Here is a 13509-nt window from a genome sequence, read left to right on the forward strand (position 1 = left end):
ACATCGCAATCAGATTCTACGCATGCCTCTGTACTCTGCCTAGCGGAAACCTGGATGAATCCCGAAGAGTCTCTCGAAATCACACATTACCAGTACTGCTGTAGCGCTCGCAAAGACCACAACAGAGCAGCAGGAGTAGCTATTTGCTTGCGTACGGGTCTCTCTGCAATACCGATCTAAATGTTCGGCACGTCAGGTGAAGTTGGTGAACTATACGCCGCAAAGTTGTCCAACGGCTTGATGGTAGTGACTGTCCACTTCTCCCCTACCGTGCTTACCAGAGACGTCGTGCGCTTCCTGCGACTCGCATTAGCCGCCCATCGGTCCACACCAACGTTAGTAGTGGGGGACTAAAAGACAAAAGCGAATTTCTTGCCACTTATGCGGAAGAACATCGTGTTCCTCTCACTCGCAATGCCTCCCACGACCGTAAAAACCTCGCGAAATGCTTGCATAGACCTCGTCTTTGAGAACCAGGCATTGGTGCAGAAAGTCTAGCATATATCCACCTATTTCTCCGACCACAAAGCTTCCTTCACGACAATCAAATACTGGGAGTGCAGTGTTTGTTGAAGAAGGAATATGTGTGGAGAATAAAAAGTGGTATGTAACTGTGCGTACAAATCTTGCTCGAATTCTTTGCCTCAGTATATCGAAAAGCCGAGACAGCTGGAGGGCTGCGTTCAAAGTTCGCGTTAGGAAGTAATCGTCGGCAATCTTTTTTTAACCCTGTAATGCCCAAGTTTAGTTTCACATCCAGGATCAAGGAAAATTTAGGCTACTTTGTCACCCACCTTTCTTGCAGTGGGGCGCACATTCTCTATAAATTCGCATGGTCTGCCACATGGTACAGTTAGAATTAAAATACGTATATCGTGCGAGTAGATTCATACAAAAAAGACTAGGAAAGAAACTATGAAATCACATTGAAGTGAGTTAGCTAGTACAGCAATTAATTATATAGTAAGTGGTTCGCTTAACAACAATACATATCCAAAAATGAAAACTATCCAGGATATAAAAGAAAGCGGCATATCAAACGAGTTGGCATCTACATACAGCAAGGCTTTGCGTGAGCGCATGAAGAGTCGTCTCCGCTTTTTGTCGTTTCCCTACTTTTCTTCCGCCAATCTTCCAATCGCCTCTTACTTATCCCTATTACGGACATGTTTTGCGTCAATGAGGCCAGTAGTGCCTAAGTCGACCACTGGGCAGACATCTTTCCATTCTAATAAAACATGCTCCATCGTTTCCCTAGCTTTACCGCAGCAAACACATGCGTCTTCTTCCTTCTTATTTCTCGCTTTATAGGGCATCCCGATCTCCCTTCGAAAAGTGATGATGCGCGAAGGCGAGTGCCATCTTGTGGTGGTGCAAGGAACCCAGCGTCGATGGCGTCTCGCGCGTCCTTCACCGTGAGTGGTTGGCCTATTCGGCAAAAGAGCAGCGCGCAGCACCCGCGATCACGAGAACCCGGATAGTTTCGCAAAAAAAAAAGCTTCACTTTTAAAAGCTACGATGGGAAAGCAGAGCTGCCGATCGAGGAGGCGCACCTCGTGAAGAAAAAGGGCCCCATGCAAGTGCCTTGCTCAGAAGACTAGGGGCCACCAGCACCTGCAAGAGTATGTACCACCGGTATGTGTTGCGGTACATGGTTTCAAAAGGGTCTACGCACTGTAAGAGTTCTTTCGCGCAAAATAACTCGGAAAGGGCGAGAATCGCATACAGCAAATTGTTTTCTACGGTGAGAAAACGATACCCAACAACGGCGATTCAGTGTTTCGGCGAAATGCATTTCGCAAGCGAAGGAGCCATATGAATGCCGTCGGAATTCAAGTAAGCGATCAATTGTTCCCTTACTGCATATTCCAGACGCAAATGAAGACAATTCATTCGTAAGCAGAGCGACGATTTCTTCGGAGCCGCTCGTGGTGTCCCCGACGCCGGAATTAAAGGCGCCTCCAAGTTACCGGCACGGCAACTCCCCGCACGCCGTTCTTGCTGGCAAACGGCGAGACCTCACTGCCACAGAGAGGATCTCCCTGCGATATCTCTCTGCGGCACAGCGACGTGGCCGTTCAGCGACAGAGGAGTGGTCGCGGCTACGCTTCGGCGTCGCCGGCAGCCTCACCGCCACTGATGGCTCGCCACCGATATCGTCTCTGTATATAAGCCTTCTCCGGTTCACTTCGAATCTGTAGCTCACGGCGCCTCAGAACGAACCGCCTACGCTCCCAAGCCGCAATGTTTTTTTAGCGCTGTTGCCGCTTCACCACTTGCTCGCAACAATTTCCCACAAAGGAGAAAATATGCTGATGTTTGCGGCGCTGCCGGCTGCGATGCGAGCGCGGTCGAGCTGGTTCGCCGTGAGCTGTGGTAGCCGTGCACTGCAAAAAAGTAAAAAAAAAATTACATTATTGGCTTTCACGTGCCAGAACCACTTTCTGATTATGAGGCACGCCGTAGTGGAGGAGTCCGGAAATTTCGACCACCTGAGGATCTTTAGCGTGCACCTAAATCTAAGTACATGGGTGTCTTCTCATTTCCCCCCACCGAAATGCGACCGTCGTGGCCGGGATTCAATCCCGCGACCTCGTGCTCAGCAGCCCAACACCATAGCCACTGAGCTACCACGGCGGGTGCCGTGCACTGCAGCTGAACTTGACTTGTATCGGAATTCTTGTTTGTGCTAAGCGCTTGACCGCACACATTGCTTTCAACAAAACGATAATTACATTACGCATCACTCTACTATCACGGACACGGTTTTGCCTGGAATTGAATCTGCATAGTCACAAAAGCCAGTGTTTGCGTTGGCCGTATTGGCGACATGCTGATGCAATGCCGCTGCGCTGTTTCTGAAGTAAACCGTCTACACTTTCTGTTCGCTGGGAGATTGTATGCCTAGCAGTTTCATTTGCTGCATTTACGTTTCGTCACCACGCTCTGTGAAAGCGCGCATCGCTCAAAACCCCGTGGCCATTTTCATCGGCTGTAAGTAAGCTTATATTCATTGCGCTCCCAAAAAACGTCCCGGCTGTATGCATTCGTATACAATGGAAACATGTTCTCGATCATTCGCGTTATCAGTTTCGATGAAATGAAATTCAAAAAGATATATTCTTTTCCGCGAAGCTGTAGAAATAATCGTCGAAATGGCATGCGATTGCGCCTGCCTGAATCCAACGTCGCCGTCGCTCATGCTCGTAGCTTTTACGAGAAATGATAGAGTGATAGGGCTGTAGTAAGGCTTTTCTAGTTGCGGCAATAATACACCCGCAAATATCGACGACCTTCAAGGTGCTTTTTTTTTTCTTTCTTCCACGCAGCTCTCGTACGTCTTCCACCATACCGCCGCTGGCAATTTCCTTCTGTTTGTATGACTAAATCCTGCGCACGATGTCCGGAAGGGGGCGTTGTGTGTCAATTCAATACATTCAGCGCTGGTTTCCCATAACCTACGTGTCAAAATGTTCGTGCGTAAATCCAAATTTTGAGATATCAAAACAGCGCGCAGCATCTATGATACGCTGGGCATTGTAGGGCTAAACTGTACTGCCCTATTTGTTTCTTTTTTTTTCATACCCCGCCACTCATATGTATAATGCCACAAAGATTGAGCCCTGTGCTCAAAGTACTATCCATATATACGCGCTGTCGCGCTCTTTCCGAGAAGCTGAAAATCGCTTCGCTTGATCTCGTGTTCGGGTTGTTTCTTGAAAAGGTGGCTCGGCAGATCTCTGCCAGCTGTTCCGCGCATTGGATGCGTTACCCTTAAAGGTGTGTGTGTGTCTATACATATATGAACACGTGTTCACAGACAGGCCCGGCAGCGAGGGATGCGTGTTTCTTAAGGTGAGCAGTGACAAGTGCCAACCTTTTCCAGGTCATATGTGTCCAGTTCGAACAAATTTGCACCTACCGCATTTGGTCTAGCGGCCCCGTCGATGTCATCTAGTAAGTGAGATTGAATAGTTGTTCTTTCTTTTGAGTTAGTACGATTGTGTAAACAACGCAACGATTCATCATGGCAGATTGTGAACTGCCTGCTCTTGCGATTATTAGTTAGCCGCATTATATTTCGCTCCAGTCAAGTAACTTGGCGATCGCTGTGTTTCTTTCAAATTGGTATTGCAGGCAGTTTTTTTCACAATTTTGCTCCTATTATATTTTTTATGTTTTTCATCTTCGAAGTGTACAATTTTTCGTACTTCCTGACCTGCTGCGGCTAACTGTTTGGAAGTGTTGGGTGAGTCGGTTTATCTTGAACGTTTTCCCTTCATTTACCTCCCGACCTCGTGCAAGCTTGATTATTATTATTATTATTATTATTATTATTATTATTATTAGTATCATTTGTGTAAAGCATTTGACATAGTTTGCCATGAGCTTACGATTACAAAGCTCACTCAAATGAACATATGTTCTTACATCAGTGCCATGATATCAAATTACCTAAACAATAGATCATGCTGCGTTGGAATATAACGGACAGAGTTCTATTAGCTATTGGGTCACTAGAGGAGTTCCTCAAGGATCTGTTCTTGGTCCTATTCTTTTCCTACTGTTCCTCAATGGCATTTCGTCAGCGCTTCAACACCATACGTTCCTTCTATTTGCTGACGAATCAAAGCCATTTAATACATTCAACATTGTCCATAACGGCACTGACCTCCAAAAATACAGATTTTTCTCTCTCAAACTGCTGCAGAAAGAATTGTAACGTACACTTCTAAAAGCGCTTCCGAAACTATGATATCAAGTTATGCACGGAAAACACACCATGCGTAATGTTTGTGCACCCTTCAGATCGGATGCTCCACAGCCCAGGGTCGATAAAATGAAAGGTCTAGCTGTGTACTCGAGAAAACGCTAAGCTTCTCTCCACGCGCTGAATATGTGAAACAGCACGTGCCGTTGGCGCTCTTGGAATTGTGTGTCGTAAATCGCATGACTTCCACTGCCCTGAATTTGTATTCTGCTGTGTGCCTTCCACTACCTCAGTAGTTTGGTGCGGAACGTGCAAATCTAATTGTGATCTCGTAGAAACCGTTAAAAATAAATTCATATCTATTTTCAAGCACCGCTTTTGCCGTTCGGGATACCATAGTCGAGCCCTCTCAAATATACGCCAACTCAAACCACCGGAACACAGACGTGTTGAATCAGACCTTTTGTTCCTCCATAAGGTGGTCTGCACCATTATACATTGCCCGAAGCTTCTTAATCATGCGCAATTTGCCATGCCGCGAAAGTGTACCAAGCAGCGTTCCGCACTTTCTGCCCTACCGTGCTGCATAGAAGACTGTCCCATGGTTTGACTTAAAAAGAACATGTAATAAGTATACAACCGGTACTGACATATTTCAGAGCTCCGTTACCGGTGTTTCCTGCGTTTCTTATAAATGTAGATAATCATGGTGTATGATTAATTCCCTTTTACGCCTGTCTCCACGTTCTTCGTCTTTCCTATTTGTTTCGTTCTCTCACGTTGTTTGGTCTGTCACATTTGTCTGCTCTGTACATAATGTACCGCGTGTTACATTTTAGGTGGTGCACCAGTACGAAAGCTCCGTAGCTGTTGCTGGACACTATAATAAACATCATAATAAACGATTTATTATTATTATTATTATTATTATTATTATTATTATTATTATTATTATTATTATTATTGTTGTTGTTGTTGTTGTTGTTGTTGTTGTTGTTGTTGTTGTTCGTAGAAGTGGCACTTTGCAAAAACAGCTCATCACGCGCTCTGTCCCATCGTCCACACTTCCTTTTGCCGGCAGTACGCAGCTGTTATATGACCGGGCGCGTAGCCGTGAGAGTGTCGAGCGGCGACCTCTCGCATATGACGTCAGCTTTGGGACTCCGCGCCGGGTTCGCTATATGTATGCGGTTAGATGCCGCCCCAACGGCCTGCCCTGTCCCAGCTTTTGATAGCGCGAGAGTAGGCTAGATTGTACTAGACCATACAAGATGTCCTACCACACCGTATTTTCCATAATATAGTCCGCGCACTATAAAAGTTTGAAGGTTGAAATTTCGCAGGTTGCCGACTACGCGTGGGTGCGGACTACACATGATTTCATTGCTTAAGGAGGCGCGCTTGAAGACGGTGAAGCCAGAATGGGGCTGTGAATTTCTTCCCGTGCTAAATCACATGGATAAATCGTCTCTGCAGTGGCCGTGTCAAATAAGACGCGGTTACTTTCATCGTGCCACCATTGCTTCACAGGCGACACGCCACGCAGGACAGAACTCGGCTTTGTGCGTTGTCGTATCCGCGTCAGAAATTGGGAATACAAATTACTGACGCAGCTTTCGAGTGCGACCTTTCTGCTGCTCCTGATGTCGGTAGGGCGCACTCTATAGGTGGACGATATTTAACAACTACGGCTAAAGCAAGCGGCTTTTCTGAATATAAGTGTAGGTCGTGCAATGGCTGAAAAATATTCTCGCGTCACACAGATGACAGATTAGTATGCACCCAAGCCACCTCGCAAAAATGACTTTTTTTCATTTTTTGTGCGTGCAGCCTCAGATACACGGCTGCACGACGAATAAAATATTCATTTCCTTCCTCCGCCGATATCGTGACAATGCCGGTGGTTGGAAAATTTCCAAACGAGCAATTAACTATAAGCCACGAACGCATGACATGAGACCGGGAGCCCCGCACCCGTGGAAATAAATTGACTTCACCCGCATCGGACGCTGTAAAACGTGGACGTTCTTCTTACGCATCTTCTGGTCTATAAATTACCGCGCTATGCCCATATTATAGAGAAAGAACAAGAGCGGACACTCCCGTTGTGCCCAGCGGCCGAATTGACTGTAGCGCAACCACATGACTGGCGTTAAAACGAGAACCGCTCTTCAAGGTTCGGTTTTAAGCACCCGCGTATTGAACGCAATTGCTGGTACGCGCTACGCCGGCTGCGCTGTTCGGCATGGCATTTGTTTTTGCTTCTACAGCTCAACCACGCGCTTTCTTGGTGAAGAACCCTTTTCTGTATTTCGTAAAATATGTATGACTGCGAGCGATCTTTAGAAGCCTCCATCTAATCTGCCCTCTGTGCAACGTGCAATTTCATCAAATAGACTCAACTCGCCTTGCGAAATGAGGAAATGTTTATTTTGCTCTATATAAATGCTCATTCCGGGCTTTTGGTGCGTGCATACAATGTTGTGGCCCCGCTTAAGCAGCAGTAGTTCCTGTAAAAAGCTCCATCGGCCGGCATCAGCTAAAGTAATGTAAATGACAAGCACGTGTCATTTCGTTATTGCGGCCACATTGGAAAATTGTTTGTAGAGGCGAAACGTGAGAAAGTGGCGAATGGGCGACATTAAAAACAAAAGCGATTTGCTTTTACCAACATGGCGTAGGAAATACCTGGCTCATCCCAAGCAATGCCATGCATAAAGCGTGACGAAAACATCTGATTTCCAAGCATTCCTCCATTCCCGGACCTTACTTCCTGCATTTTAAGAGAAAAAATGCCCGGGCCGGTTTTCCTGACAACTTGGCGTCAGCCGACGTGATGGTACGCTACCTGTACAGAGACACCGGCTTCCAGCCTTACCATGCTAGAGGCTTGCAGAATGCGTTATACTCGCACTTAAGACATATGCCTCGGTGCTAAGCTTGTTTTCAGTCGTCCACAGGACGCAATTTAGAGTTACAAGCTCCTGGTTTTTGAGCTCTTCAACGTTATATATCTTCGGCGCATTCTGCCGGTGCTAGCAACACACTCCGGTGGTGTCACTCTTGGTAATCGGTCTTCGTGTCTTGGACAAGCGTGAGCAGCGGCGTAGCTAGGTCGTCTGGCACCCGGGGCCCATAGGTCTTCTGTCAACCCCCCCCCCCCCCCCGGGGGGTTTAGTCGAGGAAGGCGAGGATATCAAGTTTCGGGTGCCTTCAGACGTATATGACACCTCCCCCCCCACTGGCCCCTTGCACCCGGGGCCCACGGCCCCCCGGCTCCCCCTGTTGCTACGCCACTGAGCGTGAGTACCAAAAGAAGGTAGGTATGTGTTGCTGGGGGAGGGGGTATAAAAAGCGTCGCAAAATTGGCATCGTAGGACTCAGTCCATGCGAACCTAACCAAAATTAAACCAGCTGCACCACAGAGGCCGACCTGTCTTTCGTTAACTGCGTCACAACGCCCTGTGTGGCCAGCGTGCCCAAAAGGTACCCACGAAAAGTACAGAAATTAGTTACAATGATATTGCGGCCCACAGAAAGCGTCACAAACATGTCGCAGTAGGGTTCAGTGGACGCCAAACTAACTAGCCACAGCGGCTGAGCTTTTTTCGATAACTGCTTCACAACACTCGGTACCATGCCGAGGCGGCTTCCCACTCGTGCGTATTCCGCTGCGCTGTTCGCTTGAGGAGCGCCCCTCGCCACTCGACGGCCGCTGACAAGCGGTGCGGTCGACGCTCACGCGATGTTGTTACAAAATTGCAAGTGTGTACCTGAAGGGTACACACTTGCAGGGGTACACATTTGAAGTACCCTTGAAGTACACTTGAAGGGTACACATTTCCCTGACATCGTGTTTGGGGAAAGTCGCTGAGTATGTCATTTTAAATAGGCTAACGCGTTATGTTGAGGGCAATGGGGTCTTTCCGCACTCGATGATAGGATTTCGGCCCGGCCTCTAGACTCAGGATGCTATGATCAGGATTATGCATCAGCTCCTTGACCGGCGGACTAGGGATACTAAGGCACTAATTGGACTTGATGTGGAAAAAGCTTTCGATAAAATCCGACATTCTTCCATTCTACAGGCGCTATCGGACTTGAACATGGGGCAGCGGCTTTTCCAATTTGTCAAGGCTTTCCTCATGGATAGAAGGACATGTCTCAAGTTTGGGGAGATAAAGTCGGAAGTCTTTAAATTGGGTTGCTGTGGTACTCCACAGGGATCCGTACTCTCGCCTATGTTATTCAATCTGGCGGTGTCGAAGTTGGCTAATGCACTAGACACTGTCCAGGATACTGGCTATTCTATCTACGCGGATGACATTACTATATGGAGTTTCGGTGGTAGTGTTGGAGAGCTTGAGGCTAGGCTGCAGAAGGTGGTAACGCTTGCGGAGGAGTATCTGGGTCTCATGGGGTTCAAGTGCTCCACTAAAAAGTCGGAGTTGTTGATCTTAAAATCTAAGAAGCTAGGTCGTAGGCCGAAGGGTTGGGTACCGGAAGTTGAGTCTTGCATTAAAATTCATACTAGGGGAGGGTCGCTGATACCCAAAGTTGAAGCTATCAGGGTCCTGGGTTTTGTACTTGAAGCGAACGGATCGAACATTAGAACCATTCAGAATATTACCAAGAAGACGGAGGAGGCGATAAGACTTATAAGAAGGATCTCTAATAGGCATGGGGGTTTAGGAGAAGAAGGTGCGATGCGTTTAGTTCACGCGTTATTATGTGTCATTTCTCGTATGTGGCAGCTATGCTAAATTGGAATAGGGGGGAGAAAAATAAATTGGAAGCATTAATCAGCAAAGCCGTCAAGGCTGCGCTTGGTCTGCCTATGACTACGTCAAATGATATGTTGTTACGACTCGGTTTGCATAATACTTTAGATGAAATTGCCGAGGCTCAGCGTACTGCACAGAGAGAGCGGATGCTAGGTACACCAGTGGGTAGGTATATTTTAGAGTCAATTGAAGAATCGGTGGCTGTGTCGCACGATAGGGCGCCCCTACACGAGTTGAACGTGAACCTTAGGGCAAATATCATGGTTCATCCGTTTCCGCGGAATGTGCACCCCGTGCACAATGTAGGGAGGTGGGTCACGAGAGCTAAGGCTTTGTTGCGAGAGGCAAAGGACCAGGAGGAGGAGTTTGCTTTTGTTCACGCCGCATGGATTAATGGTAAAAATGCTTATTCGGTGGTGGTGGTAGATGGCAAAGGGAGCGTTAGAAATGCCGTTCCATTTATACGAAAGATCCGGGGGTTGCCGAACAGGTGGCTATTGCTCTAGCACTAATTGATTCAAGAAGAGTTTTGGCGTATAGTGACTCGCGATCTGCGATTAAAGCCTTCTCGAGAGGACTTGTTGCGGAACCGGCTAACAGACTGCTGCAGGGTAGGGATATCACTTCGCATACAGTTACTTGGTTCCCTGCGCACATGGGGACAGTGGAGGGAGCCCCGCGTAACCTCAACGAGGTGGCGCACAGGGAGGCACGAGGCTTAGTGTGCCGTGTACTCCCTGAAGGGGCTGTATCTCCCACTCCTGAGTACAGGGACCAGCTGTTAACCTACAACGAAATCATCAAGCACTATTACCTAGGGGGCAGGGCATTCCCCCTGCCACATTCTAAATTAAATAGGCCACAGGCGGCTACATTAAGGCTTCTGCAAACACGTACGTACCCTAACCCAGTCATCATGAACAAAATTAATCCGGACTGCGGGGTTTCACTCTATTGTAGTAAGTGTGGGGGTTTGCTCGATTTAGAGCACATGCTTTGGCGCTGCTTGGCGTTGGCCGGTGATGGTTCTCGAGGTGAACAGTGGTGGCAGCGGATGCTGCACAGTGGAGTGCTGGCGGACCAACTCAGGGCTGTCCAGAGGGCCCGTGTGACGGAAGAGGGGCTCGGCCTTCTGTACCGACGTGGGAGCGGCCCGCATCAGTCCCAGACTGATCCCTCAGGACCTAAATAAAGTTATTCATACCATACCATACCATACCTGAAGGGTGCTTGTAATTTTGTTCGTCTTATCAGAAGTCCCTACTTGAATGCATCGATAGGAAGTAAAGCAGGTCACTCACTGCAGCTTAGGAGTTCCACGAAACAATGCTTATCGAGAAAGAGGTCAGTGCATTATCTACAGCATCACTTGTTCTGTTAGTGTTTTTAGCCAGGAAGCTTGGCACCTCCCATAAGCTTCGTACAAGGTTTGCTATGCCGGAGCCAAAATTTTACCATACTTTTGGTTCTAGTTGGTGCCGGAGCATCGGTAGAAACATTGCATGTAGTTCTAAATGTATACGCGAACTTGGTTTGACAATCAGACGTGCCAATATTTACTGGTGTACTGTATCTCAACACCTGAGAATCAGGCAGGTTAATTATTTCTTCCATCGATATTCCTCGTTCACTTTTTTAGACTGCTTGTAATCTTCTTCTTTGAGCTATGGTGACTTGTGATAAGCTTAAGAGGAAGCTTTAGCTTGGGCCCAACTCCGACGCGGCCTATTCAAATACATGGAAAACGCAAAAACTTCTTTTTTGAGATATCCGCTGGACCGATTTTAATGAAATTCGCTGCATTTGAGAGAAAAAGCTAAATTGTAGTGACTGTTCGAAGCGGAATTTCGAGTAAGGGCCTAAATTTAGTTTCAAGAATTTTCAAAAATTCGACAGCATGAAAAACATGTAAATTAAAAGTTTACAAATTAATAGCTCTGCATCAAAAACAGACATCGCGGTTCTATAAATGGCATCCGTTGGATCCTTGAAAGCGGACTAATTCGATGGGTCATTTTCAATCTTACGTGAATTTGTTACGTTACGTACAAAGGTATTGCAAAAGCTGTATTCCCATATTACTAAATTTTTGAGATTCATATGTAACGTATCGACTTTGTCCGCTTTACATGTCCTATTATATACAATTCACTGAATTTCGGTATCATTTTTCATAGCGGAGTTACAGAGTTGTAAACTTGGTAGTTTCGTTTTCTGAATATGTTTAATTTGTGCCATTTTTTAATAAAACATTTACGACCTAACTAAAAAATTTGAAACCAACATTCACTAGATTTAAATTTTGCATTTAAATGCAACAAGCCTCACCAAGTTTCGTGTAGTGTTTGCCTTGAAAAATGCATTCTCCTTTTGCATGTATTTAGATAGGAGCAACCAAGCTAAAGCTTCCTCTCAAACAGCCCCTCACCGGGTATCGTCGTTTTGAGCTGATAAGCGCAGAGCCATACAATGCGCGCGAACGATCGCGTTTGCAAAGAACTACATCGCTACGCGCCGCGGAGAGGTCCGACATTTCAATCCGAACGACGTTTTCTTTTCTCCTCGCGGCCGCTGCGCTCCAGGCCGGACGGTGACGTACTCGCGTCCCTGCGCCTACGTACTTGGGTCCGCAGTGTGACGTCACTCGTGGTGACACGTGACCTCGAGAGAGTGAGAGAAAGAGAGAGAACATTTATTTGGACCATCAAGGTCGTTGCTCTTGAGGTCGAGTGGGTGGCGTCCTCATTCCAGGACTGCACTGGCCATGGCTGCTCGACGCACTTGCTGGACGAGAGCTTCTTGTCCCGCAAGGGTATCGCCGGTCAGCTGTACCTCCCACCGCTCAAGTGACGTGTTGGCATCTTTAAGTGCTGAGGTTAGCCCCCGCACCCCCACGATATGTGAAAGAGTGTAGGGCGTGTGTCGCTGCGAATTATTCAAGGCACTATCCGTTGTTCGTGTGATATGTTGCTTGAATTGACGAATTGAAGTTTAGAAAAACTATGAAGCACACAAACGGAATGTCTGCGTTTTTTTTGTTTTACTTCGCACCCGAGAAAGAGAGAGATGTAATTCCGCTTCGTCTGCTTGTTCCCGCGGGCGAACAGTCACGTTCGCAAGTACCGAAACTATGCCATTTTCTACTGTGTTGCAGCGCCCGATCATGCTCTGCGATCCGCTTGTTCTGCCTCAGTGTTCGTGTAGCGCTGAATTATACCGCTAGTCATGTGTCCTTGTGCACAGCACGCAAAGTCGTGCGCTGCGTGAACGAGACCACAGCTCGCGCGCTACGCCGTCAGCGGAAATGCGCAGCGCAGGAAAAAAAAAAGCGAGGAGAAAAAAATATGAAGGTGGGGCCTGTGACGTATGCGTCACGCGATCCTCGAGATTCGGTATGGCAGAATGCAGGGAAAGAGTGTCGCTTGCGGAGGCTAGCCAGGCGAGTGGAGAGAGCGTCTTGCTTGGCAGTGGAGCCCGCCTGCTGAAATCATGGGTTCGCGGCACCCTCTTATTTCTATCTCCGCTATTATTGAGTAAATTCGATTTTTTTTTTGAAGCAGAATGCTCCCTAGAGGACGTGTAACAACTTGCAGCGTATGACCCATGGGGCATCGTGAGGGGCCTTTTAGAGTAAGGATTAATATACATTTATAAGGGCATTAGCTGTTGCTTAGGTTTTATTGCCAGTGTTGCGACTTAGGGTGGCGTTAGGGCAAGGAATCCACCTAGCCAATCGACGAGTACGTGAGGTAGTAGGAATGAAGTAAAAAGGGTTTATTGGCTTTGTTACACGGCTCCAGTTACGGAAGCCCACAGTCTCCGCTTTTCATACCGCCGTCTTCCCTATAGGCGAGTCGACTATGGAATCTGAAGATTGTCTATAGCTGCAAATCACAATCGTCGAATCCGTTGCGATACCACACCCAGGCTATCACCACGCTCCGCTGTATCCCCACCTCCGAAGCCGCATGGTGTGGAATATGCGACAGGATAGCAACCGGCGAATCCAATGTC

General features: G+C 47.4%; 1 protein-coding gene across 1 annotated transcript in view; it reads left to right on the top strand.

Annotated features, from left to right (window-relative positions):
- The first annotated feature begins 3932 nt into the window (after positions 1 to 3932).
- Positions 3933 to 13509, top strand: part of LOC139054779 (alpha-(1,3)-fucosyltransferase C-like) — a 46450-nt gene continuing 36873 nt past the window's right edge. The window contains exon 1 of the mRNA XM_070532381.1: positions 3933 to 3957. Coding sequence (XP_070388482.1) covers positions 3948 to 3957 — 10 coding nt within the window. The 5' untranslated portion in view covers positions 3933 to 3947. The remainder of the gene's footprint in view (positions 3958 to 13509) is intronic.

This window comes from Dermacentor albipictus, chromosome 1 (genome assembly GCF_038994185.2).
Source record: "Dermacentor albipictus isolate Rhodes 1998 colony chromosome 1, USDA_Dalb.pri_finalv2, whole genome shotgun sequence".
Classification (NCBI taxonomy): domain Eukaryota; kingdom Metazoa; phylum Arthropoda; class Arachnida; order Ixodida; family Ixodidae; genus Dermacentor; species Dermacentor albipictus.